The following is a 25758-nucleotide window of genomic DNA, read 5'->3' as shown; positions in this document are numbered from 1 at the left end:
CGCAAATTTCACATCTTAAAGCTGGGTACACACTGACAGATACATTGGCTGATCAAATGATCGGCCAATATATCTGCTGGCCGTCGGGCAGTGTGTACCCGCAATATGTCGGTGATCGTCGGCGTTCACCGACATATCGCATTGGCTGTGCTGTACAGCCGATGGACAGATATATCTGCAGACCGCCCGTACACACACAGCGGCAGCCGCGTGGGGGGCTCCGGGACTAGCGGGCAGGCACAGATGATGGATGTTCAGTTTGTACGAACAACCATCATCTGCAGATATATGTCTAAAGTGTATACCCACCATAAGGCATTATTAGTTAACAGCCATAATGTGTTTTCATTCTCGTGTGTGGGGTGCAATTTTGTTTTGATCTATTTTTTCACATGGGATCTCAAACTTTCATTATCTTGACCCCCAATACATTCCATACTACCAACTTTCCTGGAATATTAAACTTTTTCCACACCAAGTGGCACATGACTTCTGCAGAATGCCTAGATTTGGGAATTCTCAAGTTTGTATTAAGGATTCACAACACTGCCATTTAGCCGAAAGAGGGCTGTATAAAGTTTAATTAGGATGCAGGTTTCTGTAACTCTTCTGAAGCTTCTACCTCAAATCCTCCACCTTCACTACCTCTTTTGTAATTTGGTCACAGAATTTATTCTATAATACTATATGTTCACGCTTTGTGCTTCATTTTTTTATATTACATGGTCTGTGATACCATTAGTCTCTGGCTATTTGTATATGTGGTGTGTAATGTTTTATATATCATTCTAATGAACATATGTGCAATTTATGGATGGTTAAGGGGAGTGTCCCATTGCTTACCTTTAGTAATATCTGTGAGAAAAAGAATGTTCCCAGTGGAGCAACCAATCCCATCAGCAATTGTTCTGTAACTCTCGCTTTCCACCTTGGAACCAACGGTAGTGTCAAAATGCCCGTGAAAGAACTGAAAAAGACATTATTATATTGAAATCTATTAACAGCACTGTAATTACATGGTGTGCTGCGTGCCAAGATAGTTACTAAATCCGCCAAGTGTGTGACAATGAGTAAGACTCATAATTGAGTAATGTTGTTACTGCTGTGTATTTGCTTATCACACAGTGCCTTATGTAGCCAGAGAGCCTTGGTACATATAAAGGAAGCTACTACAGGAAAGCACACAGGGGGAGATGTACCAATCTTTCTAAAAATGATTAAAATGCATCTAAGTCGCAATGCGATATGACTCGGACGCACCAGCAGACTGTGCTGATTAATTTGATATGTGACACTTGTATATCTGTGTTCTTCTGAGTCTGTATAAGAAGCACAACGGAATTTGAGATGAAAAAAAGCTGCGGCTGCTACTTCGTATACAAATTCAGGTACTATTCAGGCACATAGATATACAAGTGTCATAAATAAAATTACTCAGCACAGGCAGCAGGTGAGTCCTAGTCGCATTGTATCTTCGGGCTCAATCCAATTAGGTATGCAGCAAAGCGCACTCCCGAGAATTCACCAGTCCAATTAATAAACCCTATTTGCACTACTCGCAGTGAGGGGGTGCGAATTGACTACCAAATGAGATTTGATGAAAATGTGGGGACACCATCCTGGACCCCCCAAAATGGATAATTTCGTTAGCGGGACCGTATAGAAGGCTGTATGTGGGCATTAGGAAGTTACTGTATGTTTTTAAATGGTATCAAATGGACTAATTAATTGGAATCTTCCAAATGCCTAATTAGTCATTAGGGGGGGGGTGTCCAAGGGGTTCAGCATGGTGTCCCCACATTTTAACCTTAAAATAAAGATTTTCCTTTCAGTCTCTTACCCTCAAGGAGGTGCGAGTGGAAAGCTGCGAATTTAGTCTGACTGATTCAGTGCGAGTTGCTAACTGGATTGCAAAGTCAAATCGCTATGAGAATTCAAAGTGAAAATAGCAACTCGCACCTCGCCATTCGCACCTAATAGAATAATAGACCCCTTAGACACATTTTCAGCAAAAAAGAACACCTAGTGCTAACAGACTTTCACAGGACCTGCCGCGTTCGAGAGCGGCTTTTTTGGCGCAACTGCAGCAAAGATATGTTAGGACACATCTGTAGCTATATCTCCTCTCCTGAAGATTCGATTCATCTCACCCATACTGTATAGCTAGTAAATATAGTGCGTACCTCTGATCTGCAGTAATCTACAGGCCCAAACATTTGTACACTTAGGGGTCAATCCAATTAGGTGCGAATTGCGAGTTGATATTTTCTCTTCGAATTCACACAGCGAATTCATTTTGCAATCCAATTAGCAACTTGCACTGAACCAGTGAGACTGAATTTGCATTTTCCATTCACAACTCCCTGAGGGTGAGAGATGGAAAGGAAAATCTATATTTTAAGGTTAAAATGTCGGGACACTGTGCTGAACTCCTTGGATGCCCCTCCTAATTAGGCAATGGGAAGTTTCCAATTAGCTTATTAGTCCAATAACTACATATTTCTTGTGGTAAAAAAAAAATATGTCCTCAAATTACCTCAAAATCAACTTTTTAGTTAGTTTAGGCAACCCTAATTTAATTACAAATTTTTTAATTGGAAAATAGGTTTTTTCTTTTACAATTTTCCAAGGTGCCTCAAAGTACCCCAAAATCACTGTTTTTCATACTTTTTTTTGCATTTTTCATTTAATTAAATTGAGATAAAATAAAAAAAGTTTGCTTTTTTTTAGCATTTTTTTAAAAAAACAACCCACAAATCAGCCATTTGACATAATTTAAAAACCTGCAGTACCTTACTAATGCCCACAAACAGCCTTCTATACGGTCCTAACAAAATTATAATTTTTTGGGGTCCAGGATGGTCTCCCCACTTTTTTATGCTTACTTCTCTCATATTTACACAAAATTCTCTCATATCTCATTTGGCAGTCAATTTGCACCCCTCCGCTGTGAGTACTGCAATTAGGCATTTTTATTTGGATTGAAGAGTTCTCGGGAGTGTGCATTAGTGCGAAGTCTGCGAGTTCCATAAAACAGTCACTACTCGCAGTCGCTACGATCCAATTAGGTGCAAATTACTTGCACCCTCAAGTAAGTGCTGTTGTATGCTGCACTGTACTGCCTGACTTGCGATTTTTAGTTCACAGCCGCATAGGGCTGCAAGCAAAAATGTGCGAGTTCAGGGTGAGATCAGGCAGCGAGGTGGCAAATTGCCGTTGCAATGGCAATTCACCCCCTGCGCACTTAATTGGATTGAGTGTCTAAAACATACATGGAACCTGGCTGCTTGGCACACTTGCTTCACTGATGTTTAGGAAGTTAAACATTAACCTGAAAATATGTGATGATGTAGAGAGCTGGGAAATGGCAGGCAGTAAGGACAAAAGCTAGATGTAATGTATGTCATGGCACCTGGTAGCCTCTCCTGGGCGTTACACTTCACAAATCCCCTATTACATTTTAGTAACACATGTGGGCATGTTAGGTAATGTAACCCAATAGCATTAATAGTGAGAGAGAGTGGATACTTATGCAAGACAGCTGTTGAACTAACAGCTCTATTATTAATCTGTTATACATATGTATGTGCTCTGTACAGGTTTTTATGTAAAAAAGAACTCATTATGAATGGCCTTAAGGGGCAAATAATATGTAAATACACTTGGTAACTCCTTTCTCTTCCATTTGTGTACATATCCTGGCGCACTCTGCTTTGTGTGCTCTGATTGAATGTTTGCATTAGAATGGTCTCTCACACCTCTCCTATATGCCTCTATTTCTCATGTAAATGCTGGTTTCTCATCAGTGCAGCCATTTACATGTCTGGTACAATGATTTTGCTGACATAATAAACCCTGTAGTTTATTTCTCCATGTTTCTCCATGGTTTTATGCAGCCTAATGAAAGGTTGTAGGTCCCAATACCACAAGATCTACAAAGTAATTTTTAAATTCCAGGGCAAAGTAACAACAGTGAATGAATGCAAGCGCTGTTTAGCATCTCTGGTGCTGTGATGCAACAAAGATTATCACTTACTAGTTTAATACTTGCATTTTTTTTTTTAGAAAAAAACATCCTTAATTTTGAACAAAAATTGTTCTTTTTCCAAAAACAAACTATGAAACGATTTGGCCATTAATCAAACAGACTTCTATATCCTCAATATTAAAACAAAATTTATTTGATTGAATGATTAGAACGCAACATGAGCAGTCAACTTAAAGTTTCTTAGTTCCAATCAAACAATGGTATAATAAACATATATAAGATGGTAATCAGAGACATAATGAAAGACACATTGATTAGCTTTACAACTAGTACATTAGCTTTACACCAACTGCAATAGCTTTACAACTACTACTAAAGTAAAGTTATTGATAATATTTTTGCAAACAGAGCTGGGTAGCGAAACAAGGGGGGGGGGGGGGGGGGGGGGAGTTTTGATAAAACTGTGCGCATAGCTTCTATTCACACTGTGGGGAGAGATTGGGGGAAGCCCAACATCTCCAGGAGTGCTAGGCACGCCTCCTATAGCGATGAAAAGGGGGTGTGTCTCAAGGTCAAGCCCCCTTTTCTAGTGACCACACCCCTTTTTTTGGACACGCGCAGAGAATCATCTTGCTGGTTAATTTAAAAATTCCCATTTTTCTGAAGTTATTTGGTGAATAAAGCTGGGGTAATTGTGATCCCTTCATCTGGGCAAAGTGACAACTTATTCTGCTATATGATGTGGTTAGGGTAAGACAGAAAACACTTTAGGCTAAATATCAACTGGCTCAATTTTGCATCCAAACCTTGTACTAGGCAAATATTTTGCGGGACACTGAAAATTTAACTCATTCATATTCACAAACAACTACAGACACCCTTGTTGTGTACACACTAAAAGTATTGCAAAGTCATGTAACATTAAAGGTGCATACACACATAACGATTTTGTGACCAACGATTTTCTGTCAGATTTCCCCTTGAAAAAAGTGAACGATTTTTTGAAGTGTAATGAACAATTTTTACAACGATGAACAAAAAATGTTCCTTCCCTTAATGAAAATGGTTATGTTGGACAGTCTGAAATGGACGATGAACTACAAACTACAAACGGGAGCGCACTTGAATGATTATCGTTCATCATTATAACTCAGAAACTGAACTATTTTTGAACGCTGGAACGATAACAACGTCGTTAACGACAAATCGTTCAAAAACGTATGCACCTTACGACACACTTTGAAAATGTGTCAGCATTCATTAAAAAAGTAATTATGTAGGAACAGAATTACACCAGGAAATTCAGAGAATTATATACCTCAAGCAGATCACCTTCAATTGAGTATCCAAACAAGAGCTTCTGTGCTTCAACACTGCCAGAAGAATATATATATAGTTTCAGGCCTGCGTTCCTCCATTTTCTTAAAGCCGGCTGCACATCCTCGTATACCCTACAGGATAATGGCAGATGTTTAATTTAGTATATTAAAAGACTGCACTTAGTGTGAATAAACTGCAACCTTCCTAATTCTAATAAGTAAATTATTGGCCCAATGTATATATGTAATCTAGCAAGTGGTGGTTGACAGCTAGGATAACTGAACTGTGTTAGCGCGTACTCTATGCACTGGACTCCGGAGAACAAGGACTGCACATGGGGTAGGCAGGGCAATATGGGACTCAGGAGAGATCACAAAAGCACATATAACTCCATTGTGATCAGTATATCTGTAGTGTGCCTTTATACCCATCCCCCTACCTAAGTCATTAGTAAATATAATCAACTGCACATAGCACCAAGCAATGGTTAAAGTCTAAATGCAAAAGTGTCAGTCTAAAAATGCTAATGAATTTAATTTGAAAGCTTTACGACCAAGCCAGCATGCCGGCCCACTACAACCACATGTTCCTTGATTAATTATAATATGAGATATGGTAAGAACTTACCTTTGTTACCTCTATTTCTACGAAGTCCATAGGGTTCCACAGGATACCTTGGGGTATAGGTGATGACGTCAGGCATCGGGCACCATAGAGTTAAGTTTTCAGCCTCCCAGGATGCACTAGAGTCCCCCTCCTATACCCCGCCCCCGAGCCAAGGCATCTCAGTTACGTACCAAGCCATAGGCCGGAGGAGGAGAAGGAAGAGAGAGAAAAAAGATCTGGACACAACAAGAATCACATTCTCACCAGAGGGAGACGGAAAAACTGGTGACCAGAGTAAAGCCCATCTGCAGCACAGGTGCGACAGGGCGGGAGTCCTGTGGAACCCTATGGACTTCGTAGAAATAGAGATAACAAAGGTAAGTTCTTACCATATCATATTTCCTACTTCAGGGTCCATAGGGTATCCACAGGATACCTTGGGGATGTCCCAAAGCAGTATCCTTCAAGGGTGGGGACGCTCCTGTGCTGAAAGGAAGCATCCTGTGAGGCAAAGGTGTCAAACGCGTAATACCTCGCAAAGGTGTGGACAGAGGACCACGTGGCAGCCTTGCAGATCTGGACTGCAGAGGCAGCACATCGAGCTGCCCACGAAGGACCCACAGACCTAGTGGAATGAGCCCTCACAGAGGATGGAACCAGAAGGCCCTCATGAAGATAAGCCTCTGAAATTGCCATCCGAATCCAACCTGCCAAAGTTTGCTTTGAAGCAGGCCAACCCTTTTTACGGAAGCCATAGAGGACAAACAAGGCGTCCGACTTCCGAAACGAGGACGTGCGGTCAACATAAATCCTTAAGGCCCGCACAACGTCCAAAGTGGCCTCACCCACTGACAGGTCGGGTGAGTTAAAAGCCGGCACAACGATTTCCTCGTTGATATGGAAACGTGAAACAACTTTGGGAAGAAATTCAGGGCGAGTGCGCAGCACTGCCCTGTTCCCATGAAAAATCAGAAAAGGGGGTCTACAGGATAGAGCCCCTAAGTCAGAAACACGTCTGGCCGAAGCGATGACCAGAAGGAAAATTGTTTTAGCCGTCAGCCATTTAAGGTCCACTGAGCCCAGTGGTTCAAATGGCGGTCCCTGGAGAGCCCTCAGGACCACAGCTAAATCCCAAGGCGCCACCGGTGGAACAAATGGCGGCTGAATTCGAACACCACCTTGCATAAAAGGTGCGCACATCAGGGATTGTAGCAATCTTACGATGGAACCAGACGGACAGGGCAGACACCTGCACCTTCAGAGAAGCAAGGCGAAGCCCATGGTCTAGTCCTGCCTGTAGGAAAGCCAACACTCTAGACAGACGGAACTCCCGAGGTGCATAACCTCTCGGCCGACACCATTGGAAGAACGTATGCCACACACGATGGTATATTCTTGCAGAAGAAAGCTTCCGAGCTCTTAGCATAGTCCGTACTACAGAGCTGGAAAACCCCCTGGACCTTAACATGACCGTCTCAACAACCACGCCGTCAAAGACAGCCGAGTCAGGTCCGGGTGAAGACAAGGACCCTGAGACAGTAGGTCCGGTCACAGCGGCAACCGCAGAGGACTGTCCACAGTGCCTCCTGGGCCACGCGGGAGCTATCAACAGGAGCGTTCCTCCTTCCTGTTTGAATTTCCGGATTACCCGAGGAAGAAGGGAAAACGGAGGAAATAGATAAGCAAACCGGAACGTCCACTGGACGGACAGAGCATGCACCAGAGACGCCTTTTCGTCTCTTGTGCGAGACCCGTACACCGGCAACTTGTTGTTGTGCCGTGACGCCATGAGGTCAATCTCTGGAAGACCCCACCTGTCCACCAGAAGTTGAAAGACGTCCTGGTGCAGGGACCACTCTCCCGGATGAACGTCCTGGCGACTGAGAAAGTCCGCCTACCCAGTTGAGAACTCCCGGGATGAATATTGCTGATATGGCCGGGAGATTGCGCTCCCAGACCAGAATGCGGGACACCTCTACGAGTGCCGCCCGACTTCGGGTTCCTCCTTGATGATTTATGTAGGCCACGGTGGTGGCGTTGTCCGACTGGACCTGCACGGGGTGACCTTGGAGAACCCGCTGTGCCTGCTGGAGAGCATTGAAAACGGCGCGGAGTTCCAAGATGTTTATTTCCGAGTACATCTTCCCTGGAACAAGTGTGGACCCGTGACCGCTCCCCAGCCCCGCAGGCTGGGGTCCGTTGTCAATAGGACCCAGTTTTCCACCCAAAACGGACGACCCTTGTTGAGATGGGACAGGCGAACCTCCGGAGTGAGCAGCATCGTCTGGGATTTTAGACTCTGAGGCAGTCCATTCCATTTGGACAGGATCAATTGCTGTAGAGGTCTGGAGTGAAACTGGGCATATTCCACCATGTCGAATACTGACACCATGGAGCCCAGTAACCTCATCGCCGAGTGTAGAGACACACGGCGACTCTGCAGACAACAGCGCACCTTCAACTGCAAGGCAGAGATCTTTTCCCCCGTCACAAAGATCTTCTGCTGACTGGAGTCCAATAAGGCTCCGAGGTGCAGAATCCTCTGAGACGGGATCAGGGTGGACTTTTGCCAGTTTATCAACCAGCTGTGGCGTTGCAGTACTGCAATCTGTCAGATCCAAGTGGCGTAGAAGGAGCTCTGGAGACCCTGCTACCAACAAAAGGTCGTCTAGGTACGGCAACAAGTGGACTCCCTGCAGCCGCAGGGACGCCGCCATGACCACCATAACCTTGTTGAATACACATGGTGCTGTCGCCAGGCCAAAAGGTAACGCCTGGAACTGAAAGTGATCGTTGCGGATTGCAAACCTGAGGAACTGTTGGTGACGCAAAAGAATAGGGACATGCAGGTAAGCGTCCTGTATGTCCAATGACACCATGTAATCCCCAGGTTCCAGCGCTAGAATAATGGACCGTAGGGTCTCCATCCGAAACCGGGGCACCCGCAAGGACTTGTTGAGGGCCTTGAGGTTGAGAATCGGACGGTACGACCCATTGGGTTTCTGCACCAAAAATAGATTGGAATAGAAACCCTGTCCCCTCTGGGAGAATGGAACAGGCACTATAACTCCAGCCTGGAGCATAGTGTGCAAAACCTTCCGCAGTTCCATGGCCTTGGTCTGGTCTAAGGGAAGACCCGTGGTGAAGAATCGGGATGGGGGTCTGTGCCGAAAGGAAAGGAGAGGGCGTACCCGTGAGAAACCACCTCGTGAACCCAAGTGTCTGTCGTAGTTGCCGACCAATACTGGGCGAACTGCAGCAGGCGGCCTCCCACTTTGGGATACCCCAAAGGGAGGCCCGGACCGTCAGGTCGCAGGCTTGTCATCAGACTTAGGGGCCGGACGTCTGGTACTCCAGGCCTGTTTCCTGGGCTTGGCCGATTTCTTGGGCCCAGCCTGTCAGGGAAAGGACTGTGCCTTAGGCCTACCCTGGGCCCTATAAGGCCGAAAGGACGACGTACCCGAACTGGAAGGGACCGCAGCAGACGGGAGACATGCAGACTTGGCTGCCGCCAGCGTGGCCACAATTTTTTTTCCAGATCCGGACCAAAGAGGACTTCTCCATTAAATGGCAAAGCTTCCAACCCCTTTTTGGAATCAGCGTCCGCCTTCCAGGATCGCAACCATAAGGTGCGACGAGCAGCCACAGCTGCCAAAGAAATGCGAGAAGCGAGGGTACTAATATCCAAGGCGCTTCATTAATGTAAGTGGCCGAATCCCGGAGATTGCCTATCAACTCGGACTGTTCAGCCGAACAGTCGGAATCCAAAGACGCCTCCAAACTATCGGCCCAGCACTCCATAGCTCTGGCTACCCAACATACGGCCATAGCCGGTCTGGATGAGAGAACGCAGGTTGCGGAGCTAACTGGCCCACTAGGGATGTAAGCGCTTTGGCAAAACCCTCCCCCTCCGCTATAGGTACCTTGCACATAGGGCCTGATTCAGAGCCGCTCGTTCGCTCTGAGCGATGTTCGCACAACTGCGCATGCGTATGGGTTGTAATACGCATGTGCGAACCAGTCATTGCGTTCGGAAATTGTGTGCTCGCAAAATAGCGAATGCCTGCTAATTTGAGTGACAGAATGAGGCGTTTGTGGGTGGTAACGGGGGAAGGTGCTTGAAAACGGGGAGTGGAGATCCGAACGCAGGCGTGCCAAAAGGTCAAAACGGGCGTCTTAAGGGTGTGCATAATTAACAAAGCAGCGTCATCGACCACGTCACTTGGTTGTTTCTTAGCCTGAACTGGTCGCATGATTGCAGTAGTAAAATCCAACCACAAGCACTGCGAGCAGTTCAGATGCCTTTCGATGTACTCGATTAATCAAATAAATAGCGGAGATGACGTAGGATGCGAGTGGCCAGGGGGCGTATTTACAAAATAGCGAGCGCATATTTCCTTCGCTCGCTCAGACATAGAGGCGTCAACAGACCGGAAAGAGCGAGCACTCAATTTAAATAGCCGGCCCCTTTTTCTAAATGAGCGAGCGCAAATAGCGTCCGGCTCTGAATCAGGCCCGTAGTACACAGAAGCTGGAGAGGAAAATCACTCTCAGACATGATGGCAAGTATGTGACCCCTCTCACTGAAACTCGTTAGTATTGTGGGAGAACCGCCCTGCAATCACACCGCAAGGGCTTTAGCAGAAGAAGCGCAGGGACAGTGAAAAAGCTGACAGTAGAAAGTGAAAGTACAGGCAGCAGACGCTAGCAGCAGTCACATACAATGCAAAGAAATTAATCCCTGCACTATCAGCGCTGATCCTCAACTACGCAGACACAGGGCCTGGTAGGACACAGCGCTGCATACACAGAGCTGTTCCAACGGAGAGGTATGCCGGGGGACCCAGACCACGATGCCACCGATCAGCAGCTTCCAGCAGCGTTCACCATGCTTCCATAAAGATGGCCACCGAGGAGCAGAGAGGAGGCCGGCCTGGGGGAGGAGCGCTGCCACAGGGCCAATCGGCAGTGCAGAGTGGGCTGTGTGGAGCGGGGGAGGCGCCGGCTGTATACAGGGAAGGCGCGCTCCCCTGGCATGCAATTAACCCTCTCCCAGGGGGGTAGTGGAAGCGCAGGTTGTTACCTGGCTCCACGCTGCAGCCAGTCCCCAGGGAGCCCCCTGCCTGGGGACTCAGAACCGTGTTTCAGCGGTGACCCACCGCGGTACCTCGCTGCTTACCTGCTGCCCCCCTTGAATCCGGCCATGGTCCAAAACATCTGGGGTCACCGCTAGCTGTGACCCCAGATGCTTACCAGCATCCCCGGATCAGTACCGGCGTTCTGGTACCGGCGGGGGTGTAGGGAAGACAGCATGGACGTCAGTAGTGACTGTCCATGCTGTACTTCCAGATGGGCAGCCACAGCTGCCTTGAAGAAAACTTCAGGGGCTAATCCTTAGCCCCCCTCTAAACAGGTGCTCCGACTCCGAGCCGGGCACCAACAAAACTGAGATGCCTTGGCTCAGGGGCGGGACCCTAGTGCATCCTGGGATGCTGAAAACTTAACTCTATGGTGCTCGATGCCTGACGTCATCACCTATACCCAAGGTATCCTGTGGATACCCTATGGACCCTGAAGTAGAAATTAGATCTATAATAGACTTAACTTATTCTAATTCAACTAAAAGAATAAGATTAATCTCATATAGGCCAGTCACAAAGTTAAGAAATTATTTTATAACTAATTGGTCTCTTATTCACTGTTACACAGTATTACATAGTATATAATAAGATTTATTTTTTTTTGCATCAGTATTGCTATGATACTTACAATATCTTTGTTTTGGAGGATTCCAAAGAAGCAGGCTTGTAACTGGTGGCTAATCAGTGCTATATTGTTTTCCTTAACACAGGCTGTACAGGTACATTCAATAAATTGTCTTACTTTTGTCCTCCCTAATGTCTACAACCAGGATTAGCATTTTGAATCAACTGTCTAATGTGAGTACTGTGATAATGCTCCTTTCCTAGTGTCTATTATTGTTCAGTATTATTTAAACAAGTTTAGGCAACCTGATACGCTTTGGGAGCCTCATTGCAGGGCCCTTTAACCTTTAAAAGGGCTGCACATCACTCTTACTCAAAGAGACACTAATCTGTAATGATGGAATGGGATTGAAATGCCGATGGCTGTTTAGCCGCCAGTTCAAATCCAGACAGCGGATGCTCGACAGGATCAAGATCCCAGCAGGGTCAGGTAAGTACCCTAACCTCCCCTGTCCTCCCCCTAACCCTCCCTTAGTGGTGCAAACCCTAACCTCCTCCCTTAGTACCTAACCCTAACCTACCCCCGGGGCTGCCTAACCCTAACCACCCCTTGCCGCCACCTAAACCTAACCCTCCCAGGGGGGTGCCTAACCCTAACCTCTCCCTGGGGGTGCCTGACCCCAACCCTCCCCCCTAGGGGTGTCTAACCCTAATCTCGCTTCCCCACCCCAAACCTAACCCTAACCACGCTAGACTCCCTAATCCTAACCCCCCCCTGCGGCTAACGCTAAAGGCGCCCCGGACTTACCTTTGTTTGTGATGGCGTCCTCGGCGTTCCGGTTTCAGGATTATGATAGGCATCGGTTCTACGCCTATCATATATCCTAACCGGCATTCCGCTGTAGGGATTGTGACCGGCGGCCTCATATGACTACATCCCGTAATAATATGTCAGCAGATATTTTAATCAGTTTTGCAGGCTATAACAAACAAGTATGACAACAGAGGCGGGAGGAGCTGGTGTCTGCAAATTCAAGAGTATGTTGAGTGAATAGCTTTAATCCCTAGCAATCTTAGTATTTGAGGTGCTATTTTCTTAAAGGCACATTAAGAATATCATTATACTTGATTATCCCCAATCACTGTTCGGAGGATTCATTTTTTTTTCTAATATTTGTGTTTTTAAATACAAATATGATAATGAGCTGATATTTTTATTATATGTATCGTAATGACGTGTCAGACACTCCAGCTCACTAACCTCAAATGATTATAAATACGCTATAAACAGTAACTATTTTTAATCAGTTATTTGCAATATATTTCCATATTGTATATACTCGTTTAATTATGCTAGCAATACTGTTTTTGATATTGCTATTACATGCTCCAGATGTATACCTGATTCTATAATGTTTGCTCACTCTCATCTGGATGTTTATGTTGTTATTGTCTCTTGCACCTTAAATCATAAATAAACCATTTTAAAAAAAAAAAAACAAAAAAAAACAACAACGCTGTAAATACTCACTCTCCCTTAACTTGTCCAGTAGCATATGCACACCTCCACATATGGCCCTGGAGCTGTTTAAGTGCTGTAGTCTTCCTGTCCAGTGACATCTGCCAATGAACATTATCAACTACGCTTTGGATAACTTGTTGTGACGCCGCTGTATTATCGGTTACGTTTGGAATAGGCACAAATCCATTGAGTCCACAGTCTTTTTCTGCCTTACAAGTATGAACAGAGAAAATACAAAAATAAGTTTATGATTATTTGTAGTTTCATTAAGCATAAGCCTGTTGTCCATGGGAACGTGTGCAGGAAACAAAATGACATCTGTAGTATATTATCATTATCCTTTATTTCTATGGCGCCAGAAGTGTTACGCAGCGCCTTACATAGTACAGTGAACAAGAAACCAGTGACTTACAGTACAATACAGTGCAGGAGAAAGACATGGTTTATACACACATTGCTGCATTAGCGATTAAAACACTCAAAATAAGCAGCAGAGAGTCAGCAGACAAGTGTTAGGTGCCCTTGTGGAGAGAAAGGAGTAGAAGAAAGTATACGGTGAAGCACATGAGGGAAGAGGGTCCTGCTTGTGAGAGCTTGCATTGTAAAGGGGAGGGGCAGACAAACAGGCGTGACACAGATGGGGTAGACAGGGAGGAAAGACCATGTAGTGGCTTAGGATGAGACTTTGATGAAGTAGTGGGTCTTGAGAGCCCGTTTGATAGATTTGTAGAGAGGTGGAGAGTCTGATGGGGAGAGGGAGCAAGTTCCAGAGGTAGGGAGCAGCACAGGCAAAATCTTGGAGGCAGGAGTGGGAGGAAGTAATCAGTTGGCAGGAGAGGCTGCGTGCATAAGTTGAACAAAATGGACGGGCGGGAGTGTGAAGGGAGATGAGGTCAGAGATGTAAATAGGAGAGGACTTTGTGGGTGAGTGTAAGAACCTTGAATTGGCATCTGAAGGGGAGAGAGTGTAAGGTTTGAAGGAGAGGGGAGGCAGATGTAGAACGTTTGGAGATGAAGATAAGCCAAGCATCAGCATTGAGGAAGGTAGGAGTGGAGATATGTGGGAGTCTGGGAGGCCAGATAGAAGGTTACAGTAGTCCAATCTAGAGATGACCAGTGAGTGAATGATGGTTTTAGTAGCATCCAGGGTGAGAAAGGGTCTAATCCTGGAAATATTTTTGAGATGGAAATGGCAGGACTGCGAGAGGTGCTGAATGTGTGGTTTGAAGGAGAGGGTCCAAGATAACTCCAAGACAGCGCACTTTGGGGCTAGAGGAGATAGTTGTGCCATCAATTGATAATGAAATTGTGAGAAGTGAGGTTAAGCGAGAGAGTGGGAAGATGATCAGCTCAGTCTTAGCCATATTGAGATTAAAAAAGCGCTGGGACATCCAGGAAGAGACAGCAGACAGACAGTTGGACATATGGGGGACATGGGTGAGGAGTGAGGGGGAGAGGTCAGGGGAAGAAAGGTAGATCTCAGTATCATCAGCATAGAGATGATATTGGAGGTCAAAACAGTTGATGAGTTCACCTAAAGAGGATGTATATAGGGAGAATTAGAGAGGTCCAAGAACTGAACCTTGGGGAATGCCTACTGTTAGTGGAATTGGAGGGGAGGGGGATTAAAGGAGTCATGAGATGAGACGCAGAAGGAGCGATCGGAAAGGTAGGAGGACAGCCAGGAGAGGGCAATGCCACGTAGACCAAGGGAGCGAAGGTTTTGCAGGAGCAGAGGGTGGTCCACAGTGTCAAATGCAGCAGAGAGGTCAAGGAGAATGGGCAGAGAGTAGTGGCTCTCTCCTCTCCAGATACAGGGGAGAAGGATGTCAGAGTTGGTAAGATGGATGGGGAGGGGTGGTCTGAGAAAGGAGGGAGTGGAGTGCTGAGGGTCTGGTGGGATATGATGTCCTGACGTATGGAGTCAATTTTAGATGTAAAGTAGGTGGCAAAGTCAAGAACAGAGAGCGAGGTGGGGAGGAGAGGAGGAGGACAGAGAAGGGAGTTGAAGTGGCAAAGAGACGCCGGGGGTTTCAGGACTGGGAGGAGATGAGGTTCTTGAAATATGATTGTTTGGAGAGGGACAGAGCAGCACTGTAGGATGAGAACATAACTTTGAAATGGAGGAAGTCTGCTTTTAGCGCGATTTCCTCCACTGAAGCTCGGCAATTTGTGAACACTTTTGCAGGTATCTGGTGCATTTCGAATGCCAGGGTTGTGGTGTGGATCTGCGAGGGTGAGTAGTGATCGCCGGAGCAACAGAGTCAAGAGCAGAGGTAAGGGAGTTATTGTAAAGGGAAGTGGCTTGGTCAGGGCAGGAGAGAGAAAGGATAGGGGAAAGAAGAGAGTCCAGCATGGAGGAAAAAGAAACAGTGTTGATAGCCTCAATGTTACGCTTAGTAATGGTAGCCTTAGGAGGTAGAGCACTGGAAGGAAAGAGGGATAAGTTAAAAGAAAAAAGGTGATGGTCAAAGAAGATGAATTGGAGTAATCAGAAATATCACAACGGTGAGTGAAGACCAGATCAAGTGAGTGCCCACTCACATGGGAGGGTGAGGAGGTCCATTGGGAGAGACCAAATGAAGATGTGAGGGTAAGGAGTTTAGAGGCAGAGGATTCTGTGGGGAGATCAATTGGAATATTAAAGTCACCTAGGATAATGGAGGAAAGATCTGAGGAGAGAAAGTGAGGGAGCCAGGATGCAAGGTTGTCAAGGAAAATGGAGGGAGGGCCAGGGGGACGGTAAATGGCAGCTACTCAAAGGTGTACTGGTTAGAAGAGGAATATAGCATGAACCTCAATTGTGGAAAATGCAAGGGATGTTTCTGAGGGTATTATCTGGTAGGAGTAACCGGGGGACCCCAACACCACCACCATGGCGACTCACGGGCCGAGGGATGTGAAAGAAGGTTAGGCCCCCCAGAGAAGAGAGCAGCAGGAGAAATGGTGTCAGAGGGTGAAATCCAGGTTACATTAATGGCTAGGAGATGTAGGGAGTTGGAGATGAAAACGTCATGGGTGGAGACCAGTTTATTACAAACCGATCTGGCATTCCAGAGGGCACAGGATAGAGGGACAGAGTTTGTGGGGGAGATGGGAATGAGATTATCAGGGTTGCTGTAGCGTGGAGGTGAGATTAATTTGGGGCCCGATATGAATAGAGTGTAGCAATGTTGCGGGCACCTGAGCTACAGAGGGAACTTGTAGGAGGTGGGCAGGAAGGGAGTTTAATGAGATGTAAATAGCAGTGGGGTGAAGTGACAGGGAGAGGAGTGTAGGAGGAGGGATTAGCCTATAGGGTAGTAGGACCAAGGTGGGGTAGTACAGGATGAAAGTGGAGCAACGGGAGAGGAGGGGAAAGAAGGCAGACAGAGGAGGGGGAGAAGGGGAGGAGGAGGTGGAGGAGAAGAGGGGCAAAGGATAAAGGTGGAAGCAGGGGGGCAGAACAGAGGATTAGGTATGGACTGAGTGAAGGGGGGAGTTGAAGAAAACATTGTCATGGTGTGACTAAGGTAACTAGAGGGAAGAAAACTTGAAGTATAAATGAAATATGAATGTGATACAAAGTGCAAGAGATTTGCAAAAATGCAAGTTAAAGAGCAGTGTTGGTAAATGTGTATGCACAACAACAAAAGCTTATTATTGAGCGGAATAAAAGTGGGGATTTAGTGGGTGCAAAAATTTAATATTAAAGTAGACTGATAGTAGACAAAGGATGTGAGGCTAGGCAAGAGAGCTATGGTATTGTGACAATCGATGGATATGCAGGCAGCAGAGGATTGTCATTATGAGCTTTTGAACTCACATAAGTAATAATGAATAGAACATGATTGGGGAATAGGATATACAAAGAGAATGAGAATAACCTTTCAACTCACATATTTAAGTGAGCTTGTATGGTAAAAGGATGAAGGAGCTCAGGGCCTGATTCAGACCCGGACGCTATTTGCGGACGCTCGTTCTTAAAAAGGGGCCGGATATTTAAATTGAGCGCTCGCTCTTTGCCATGTGTTGACGCCTCTATGTCTGAGCGAGCGTCCGAAAAATGCACTCGCTATTTTGTAAAGACGCCCCTTTGCCGTTCGCATCACACGTCATCTCCGTTATTTATTAGATTAATTGGGAACATCGAAAGAATGTCGCAGTGCTTGTGGTAGGATTTACTTCCCGCTATCACTACGAGCAGTTCAGGCTAAAAGACAACCAAGTGACGTGTTCGATGACGCTCCTTTACTAATTATGCACTCCCATTAAACGCCGTTTTGACCGTTTGGCACGCCTGCATTCGGATCTCCACTCCCCCGTTTTCAAGCAACTTCCCCTGTTACCACCCACAAACAGTACATTCTGTCAATCAAATTAGCAGCCCCTCGTTGTTTTACGAGTGCACGATTTCCGACCGCAATGACTGGTTTGCACATGCGCATTGCGAACCATACGCATGCGCAGTTGTGCAAACATCGCGCAGAGTGAACGAGCGGCCACTTACGAGCGGCTCTGAATCAGGCCCTCAGTGTGAAATGTCTAGCAATGCTTGTTGGCTGATCTCTACGGCAGCATAATTATTGCTATGGGTATTCTTGCATGCTGTTTGGACAAAAAAAGAAACCTCCTCGTTACTTCCAGTCTCCCAGGATACCTTTTCTTATCCCAACTACTTGTATGCGAATTCGGGCCATGTTCATTTAGCTCCGAAAACTACCATTTTCGCCAAAAAACAGGCAAAAAAAAAAAACTGGGAGAAAAGTTTTCTCCATCCCAGACCAGGAGCAAAAAAAAAAAAAAATGCAAATTCCCGATATTTGGCAAAAAATGTGGAGATTTCTTTCAGAACCCTTTGGACACCCCCTCACCCTAATGATAAATTACCGAAAATTAATTTTGTAAGTTGCGAACTTTGGCGAAAAACGACTAGGCAAATTTTGGGCGAAAAAAAAATAAAATAGTTGAAAAAAGATAGAAAGCTAAGTATTTTTTCCAGGAAATTACTGTTCCACGTTAATTGGGGGTACGTTGAAATGGGTGCAAGTATATTTTCGTGTCGTAAAAATGAAATTTTAAAAACCGTTAAAAAAACACCTGCTGCAAACGCGTGCGATGTTTAACACACTTGATGCATCCATACGGTATACAATCGGGAAGCCGGCTGCCTTAATACTGGCAACCGGCTTCCCGACTGTCATATCCCGGCGAGAGATGAAATGCCGGGCGTCTAGATGTAGACGCCTGACATTTCCCCGACGCCGGGAGACAGACGCCCGGCATCCTGATCGAAGGGATGCCGAGTGCCGCGAGCAGACAGCCACGGGGGGGGGGGGGGGGGAGGTGGGTGGGAGGTTTAGGTTTAGGGCACCCGGGGGGGAATTAGGGTTAGGCACCCCCCTGGGAGGGTTAGCCCAGGGGGAGGGAGGGTTAGGCACCCCCAGGGGGGACTTAGGGTTAGGCAGTTGGGGGGGAGGTTAGGGTTAGGCACCTCTAAGGAGGGTTAGGGGTAGGGGGTTAGGTTAGTTAGTACTTACCTATCCACGATCAGGGTTTCCAGCCCTGTCGGGCTTCCACTGCCGGGAACTCTGCTGATGTCAGCCAGGCGCTGCCGGGAATCGAACCATGCGGCCGGCAGTATTTCATACCGATTCCATCCATACCACCCCCCGAAAAATAGGACCCAATACGTTAAAACCATTTTTAACGATTTTTTTTTTCACCCAAAATTTGTAGTCATGTTTCACCATAGTACGCAACTTACAATTTTTTTTCCCTGTAATTTATCATTAGGGGTGGTGTCGAAAGTGTTCTGAAAGAAATCCCCACACTTTTAGCCAAAAACAGGGATTTTGCATATTTTTTCTCCTGGTCTGGGATGGAGAAAACTTTTCTCCAGTTTTTTTTTCACCTGTTGCCGATTTCACCTGTTTTTGGCGAAAATGTCAGAGTTTTTTTTGGTGAAAACCGACCATTTTCGCCAATGGTGGAAAAACCAGCCGTTTTTGCCGCTAATTGAATACGGCTCTTCATGTCACACTCATCCGCCAATTTAAATGTTATATGTGATATGAAGTTTCCTCAGTCTTTTTTCCCAATGTTTTTGAATGCTAAATGCTACAAAACAGAATTAAGAATATCTTAATGTAAATACACAAGGAGCTTGTAATGTAGGAAATTTAACAGTTTTATAGGGGTATTCAAATGGGAGCGATAAGTCCGTTTTTGCGTTAATATCGGAGGTATGACGTCATTATCGCAGGTTTGACTTTTACACTGTATTCAATATCAAAGACTTATCGCATTTTTGAAAAGTCGAAGTTAAAAAACGGGGATAAGTTTTCACCATTGAATAGGTGTCGAAAAAAAGTGCAGAATTGGGGTTTAGGGGTGCAGGCTTAAAAAAAAATAGCCTGCACCCTTCAGAATGACCCCTTGAAATGATCTGTGTCAAAAAAAAAAAAAAATCGGGACACCCCAAAAAAAGCACTTTGAATTTGGGGGCCCCAAAAAAAAATGTTGGGGAACAAAGTTAAAAAATAGCGAACTTGACTCTGGGGGGGTCCCCAAGTATGCCCCAGGTGTTTTTTGAATTGCAGCTACTTGCACAAGTGGGTTTTGCACGATTTTTTCAAGTCTATTTAGCAACTTTAAAATATGCTGACCCCCATTTTCAAGTACCCCAAATTTGCTGGGCATAGTTATATTTCCCCCCAAAAAATTCTAAATGCTCTTCTGCACCACTTTCTTCAAAGTCGCATTTATGTACTTGCTGCGGCTATTAGAAAGCCCGACTTCCTTCAGGAGTTAAAAATGGGGGTACCCATAGTGATCCCCCATATCTAGACATCATTAGGGGGGTCCCTAGAATATTTTCCGAAAATTCCCGTTTTTGTTAACCTGTTAAAAAAATGTGTAAAAATTTATTAAAAAAATGACATAAGGTCCCCCCCCCAAAAGCCAAACCAGCCCCACGCTTGCCAGCCAGTGGTGGTTCTAAAAATACGGGGAACAAAATGTGTAGGGTTCCACCGTATTTTAGAAACCAACACCAGGCTGCAGGGACTAGTGCTGGTTTTAAATATAGGGGGCAAAAACGACGTGGGGTACCCCCTATATTTAAGACCAGCACCAGACCCAACCGACCGGGGTGCAATGCCACAGCCCGGAGACCCAATCACCAGGGCTCCAGGTCCAAAGCATTACACCCCAAGTCGGTCAGCGCAAGCCGGTGATCTCGGGGGAGTCGGGGACCCCCCAAAAAAGGGTCCTCCCTCTCCCGAGCACCACAGGCTTACGCTGAAGCCTGGGGCTCTTCCCCATACCCCTTGCTTGGTGGGTAAGGGGGTAATAGGGGGGCCAAATAATGTAACACTATTGTACTTTACAGTGGAACTACAAGTGCCAGCATGCCTGCCATTTTGCACTTGTGGAACTATAAGTGCCAGCAGACATGCGGCACCTGTAATTTCACTGTAAAATAAATAGTTAAAAAAAGACAAAACACACACACCGTGCCCAGTATAAGTTTATTACATACACCTACCCATTCACACATACTTACCTATACCAGAAGTTTCTGTCCCCTTGTCCAGTAGAGATCCATGGTAGCTGGCCCTGCAAGAAAGATTTCATACTCACCTACATCCAGCGCTGGTCTCTGCAGTAATCCATGGGTGTGTTAAAACAAAAAAACGTGTTACACGAGGGTCATTTTTTGAAAAACAGGGATAATTTTTCTAAGCACTATAGCAAGTGAAAAAAAAGCAGAATAGGGTTTTGGGGGTGTAGGCTTATAAAAAATAGCCTGTAGTTTTGGGAATGTCCCCTTAAAAGGAAATGTTAAAAAAAAAAATGTCCTACAAAAAATCGGGACACCCATAAAAAAATAAATTTGGGTTTTAGGGTTTAAAAAAAAAAAAAATAGGGACACCCCAAAAAATTAATTAAAAAATTGGGGTGAAAAAAAAAAAAATGGGAAAAAATTGTAGGGAAATAGGTTCAGGGCTATTCTGCAAGTATGCGGCAAGTGTTTTGAAGAATAGAATTATAGCGGCAGGTGCACAAATGCAGAATTTTTAAAAACTTACTTTAGGGACTTAAAAATATGCTAGTACCCATTTTCATGTACCCCAAATTTGATGGGACCACTTAAAAAAATGAAAAAAATAACCTAAGTGCTCTTCTGCATCACTTCTTCAATGTCGGGGAAAAAAACACCTGCTGCGGCTATTTAAATCCCCGACTTTCAATTAAAGGCTAAAACGGGGGTACCCATAGTGTTCCCCCATGTTTTTACAACTTTAGGGGGGTCTTACAATTATTTTAAGGAAAAATTCGTAACTTTACGCAAATCCAACTTCGGAGGTTCCCGTTTTCAACGATTTCAAATTGAATACGGGGATACACGGGAGCGCGCACCATACCTTAACGCAGAAAAAAACTCTGATATGAAACGTAAACTTCAGGAAGTGAAGTTAACGTTTCATATTGAATACCCCTGTAAGTCTATGACAAAAAAATGTCTTGGAATAATTGGGCCTTTGTCAGACATGTAAAAGCGAGAACGTAGAGGGCTGGAAAGTGATATTACTTTGAATTAAATAGGAAAATTGGCTGGCAGACTACATTGCATTTCACGGTGCTATTAGATAGACCGACAAGACCGAATCTTGGCTTATCCTCATGAGCATTTGGTACAATGCTAATTACCAGTATGTTAAATAAAACAGACAAATTGTCCTTGCACTAAACAACTGTACACAGCATGCTTGGAACGCATTAATATATGAGCTACAGAAAGTGTCTTACTGTTTACCTAAAGTATGCAGTGTAGTAAGACATGTCCTGTAAAGAGCTGGGGCTCTAGTTGAGGTCAAAACTAAGTTTTGTAAAGACAGCAATGCAAGAATAGTAATGTTAAGTACTCAGCAGGTGCAAATGAGCATCCCCATAGACTCCACTGCATTAAAAACCCACGGAATACACTTTTGAACATTTAATGGAACAAGAAAAGTGAAGGTCTGTCAGAAAAAGCTGGGATTTCCCACCCTGTATGTGTAATGACTGACACTCAGATTCTGTGTACTGTACACCTACAGAACAATCTGGTATTATCGTTTAGCAGCCACATTTCCTTTAGAACTTAATGTGCTCATCTATACTCAGTTGCCACCAGGACTTATGTGCGAGTTAGTACAAGTTTACTTGGAGATGGCATAGACTGAATAACTGCAATACAGGAATGTTTCTGACATTAATAAAAAGTAATTGCACATTTATAGGGTTGGAAAACAGTGTGTGCATACTGGTATCGTTACATTACAGAAACCCATTTTGGGCAGAAGAGAATAAACAATAATCATAGGTAGACAAAATGTCAGGGCAGGTAGTTAACATTGTAACAAAAATAATGGAAAAGCCCAGAGCTGGAAGCAGGTGAATGGTCCAATTAATCCAAGGTCAGTCTGGGTAATGGCAAACATAATCAATAGTTCAAACTAACTGCAGGCAGAAAAGTCAAACATTGGTAGAAAAGAGAGCACGGTGGAACACAATGAATAGGCAGGCCGAATGGTAACCTTATAAAGCACTTAGGCATAATTACACAACCTAGCTCTAACCTGCAATCTAAAGTAGGGTACACACTGTTATATATACAATACTGTGCAAAAATTTTAGGCAGGTGTTGAAAAAAATGCTGCAATTTAAGATTGCTTCAAAAATAGAAGTGTTAATAGTTTATTTTTATCAATTAACAAAATCAATATTTGACCACCTTTTGTCTTCAAAACGGGAAGCAGTCAGGATACCGTCGGGCGCTATCCCACCCGACGATATCCTGACACTGACATCCCGACATGGGACTAAAAAGATAGGCGTCGAAAACCCAACGCCTATCATTTGCCCCACTACAAAATCCCAACACCCGGCTTACCGAACGAAGGCAAGCCGGGTGTCTTGGCATTTAGCCGCTGGGTTGGGGGGGGGGGGTGGGAGAGAGGGTTAGGTTTATAAGGGTTAGGCACCACTAGGGGGGGGGGTTAGGCACTATGTGGAGATATTAGGGTTAGGCACCACTAAGGGAGGGTTAGGGTACTTACCTGCAGCGCCAGCATTACATACCGATTCCCTTCAAAACAGCAGTTCTTCTAGGTACACTTGCACAAACTCAGGAATTTTGTAGGATTATAGTCAGGTGTATGATTAATCAATTATGCCAAACAAATGATAATGATCTTCATTTTCATATATAAGTTGAAAAAGTCATTAACTGAAACAGAAAAAAAAACTGTATAGGAGGCTTAAAACTGGGTGAGGAACAGCTAAACTCTGCTACAATGGTAATGTTGTGGAAGACAGTTTCATGTCATAGGTCATACACCATGGCAAGACTGAGCACAGCAACAAAACACAAGGTAGCTTTACTGCATCAGCAAGGTCTTAAGATGTGCTGTTCAAGCTCTTTTGAAGAAGCACAAACAAACGGGCAATGTTGAGGACCATAGACGCAGTGGTCGGCCAAGGAAATTTAGTGCATCAGATGAAAGACACATCATGCTTACTTCCCTTCGAAATCAGAAGATGTCCAGCAGTGCCATCAGCTCAGAGCTGGCAGAAACCAGTGGGGCTCAGGTATACCCATCTACTGTTCGGAGAAGTCTGGCCAGAAATGGTCTTCATGGAAGAATTGTGTCCAAAAAGCCATACCTTCGATGTGGAAACAAGTCCAAGCGACTCAACTGTGCACGAAAACATAGGAAGTGGGGTGCAGAAAAATGGCAGCAGGTGCTCTGGACTGAGGAGTCAAAATTTTAAATATTTGGCTGTAACAGAAGGCACTTTTGCCAAAGAGCTGGAGAGAGGTACAATAATGAGTGTCTGCAGGCAACAGTGAAGCATGGTGGAGGTTCTTCAGCAAATGGAGTTTGGGATTTGGTCAGGATTAATGGTGTTCTCAATGCTGAGAAATACAGGCAGATACTTAGCCATCATGCAAAACAATCAGGGAGGCTTCTGATTGGCTCCAAATTTATTCTGCAGCAGGATAATGACCCCAAACATATTGCCAATGTCATTAAGAACTATCTTCAGCGTAAAGAAGAACAAGGAGTCTTGGAAGTGATGATATGGCCCCCACAGAGCCCTGATCTCAACATCATAGAGTCTGTCTGGGAGACAGAAGGATTCGAGCAAGCCTACATTCACAGAAGATCTGTTGTTAGTTCTCCAAGATGTTTGGAACAACCTCCCTGTCAAGTTCCTTCAAACACTGTAGCTAGAAGATTTTAAAAAAATTGATGCTGTTCTGAAGGCAAAGGGTGGTCACATCAAATGTTAATTTGATTTTGATTTCTCTTCTATTCATTCGTTTTCATTTTGTTAATTGATAAAAATAAACTATTAACACTTCTAGTTTTAAAAACATTCTTATTTTACAGCATTTTGTGCACACCTACCTAAAACTTTTGCAAAGTACTGTATATCGCCCTAGGGCAATTTATCTATAGTGCACCTGCTAATGTGTACAGCAGATATGTCTGTGAATTACGTATTTCAGACATATCCGATCTGCTGTGCAGCATAGCAAATGAAGATATGCCTTGCTTATATATATATATATATATATATATATATATACACACACACAGCTCAAAAAAATATGGGGAACACTTAAACAACACAATGTAACTCCAAGTAATTCACACTTCTTTGAAATCAAACTGTCCACTTAGGAAGCAACATTGATTGACAATCAATTTCATATGCTGTTGTGCAAATGGAATAGACAACAGGTGAAAATTATAGGCAATTAGCAAGACACCCCCAATAAAGGAGTGGTTCTGCAGGTGGTGACCACAGACCACTTCTCAGTTCCTATGCTTTTTGGCTGATGTTTTGGTCACTTTTGAATGCTGGTGGTGCTTTGTAAGCTTGCGAGCAGGGCCTTCCTACCTATATATCTGTCTGTTATTATCCAGTTTTGTTCTATTAATGCTTACAATTGTAAAGTGCAACGGAATATGCTGCGCTATATAAGAAACTGTTAATAAATAAATAAAATAAATAGTGGTAGCATGAGACGGAGTCTACAACCCACACAAGTGGCTCAGGTAGTGCAACTCATCCAGGATGGCACATCAATGGGATCTGTGGCAAGAAGGTTTGCTGTGTCTGTCAGCGTAGTGTCCAGAGCATGGAGGCGCTACCAAGAGACAGGCCAGAACATCAGGAGACGTGGAGGAGGCCGTAGGAGGGCAACAACCCAGCAGCAGGACCGCTACCTCCAGCCCTGCAAAATGACCTCCAGCAGGCCACAAATGTGCATGTGCCTGCTCAAACAGTCAGAAACAGACTCCATGAGGGTGGTATGAGGGCCCGACGTCCACAGGTGGGGGTTATGCTTACAGCCCAACATCATGCAGGACGTTTGGCATTTGCAAGAGAACACCAAGATTGGCAAATTAGCCACTGGCGCTCTGTGCTCTTCACAGATGAAAGCAGGTTCACACTGAGCACATGTGACAGACGTGACAGAGTCTGGAGACGTCAAGGAGAACATTCTGCTGCCTGCAACATCCTCCAGCATGACCGGTTTGGCAGTGGGTCAGTAATGGTGTGGGGTAGCATTTCTT

At 44.8% G+C, this 25758-nt stretch overlaps 1 protein-coding gene across 1 annotated transcript in view; it reads right to left on the bottom strand.

The window, feature by feature from the left end:
• ENOPH1 (enolase-phosphatase 1) overlaps nt 1-25758 on the bottom strand; it is a 71865-nt gene that overhangs the window by 21733 nt on the left and 24374 nt on the right. The window contains exons 3-5 of the mRNA XM_088452115.1: nt 13151-13350; nt 5307-5439; nt 844-967 (exon numbers count right to left, since the gene is read on the bottom strand). Coding sequence (XP_088308241.1) covers nt 844-967; nt 5307-5439; nt 13151-13350 — 457 coding nt within the window. The remainder of the gene's footprint in view (nt 1-843; nt 968-5306; nt 5440-13150; nt 13351-25758) is intronic.

The sequence above is a fragment of the Taudactylus pleione genome, unplaced genomic scaffold (assembly GCF_031769625.1).
Source record: "Taudactylus pleione unplaced genomic scaffold, aTauple2 ptg000033l, whole genome shotgun sequence".
In the NCBI taxonomy this organism is placed as follows: Eukaryota; Metazoa; Chordata; class Amphibia; order Anura; family Myobatrachidae; genus Taudactylus; species Taudactylus pleione.
The sequence above is the reverse complement of the archived record's forward strand: the minus strand, read 5'-3'. Positions and strand labels throughout refer to the sequence as shown.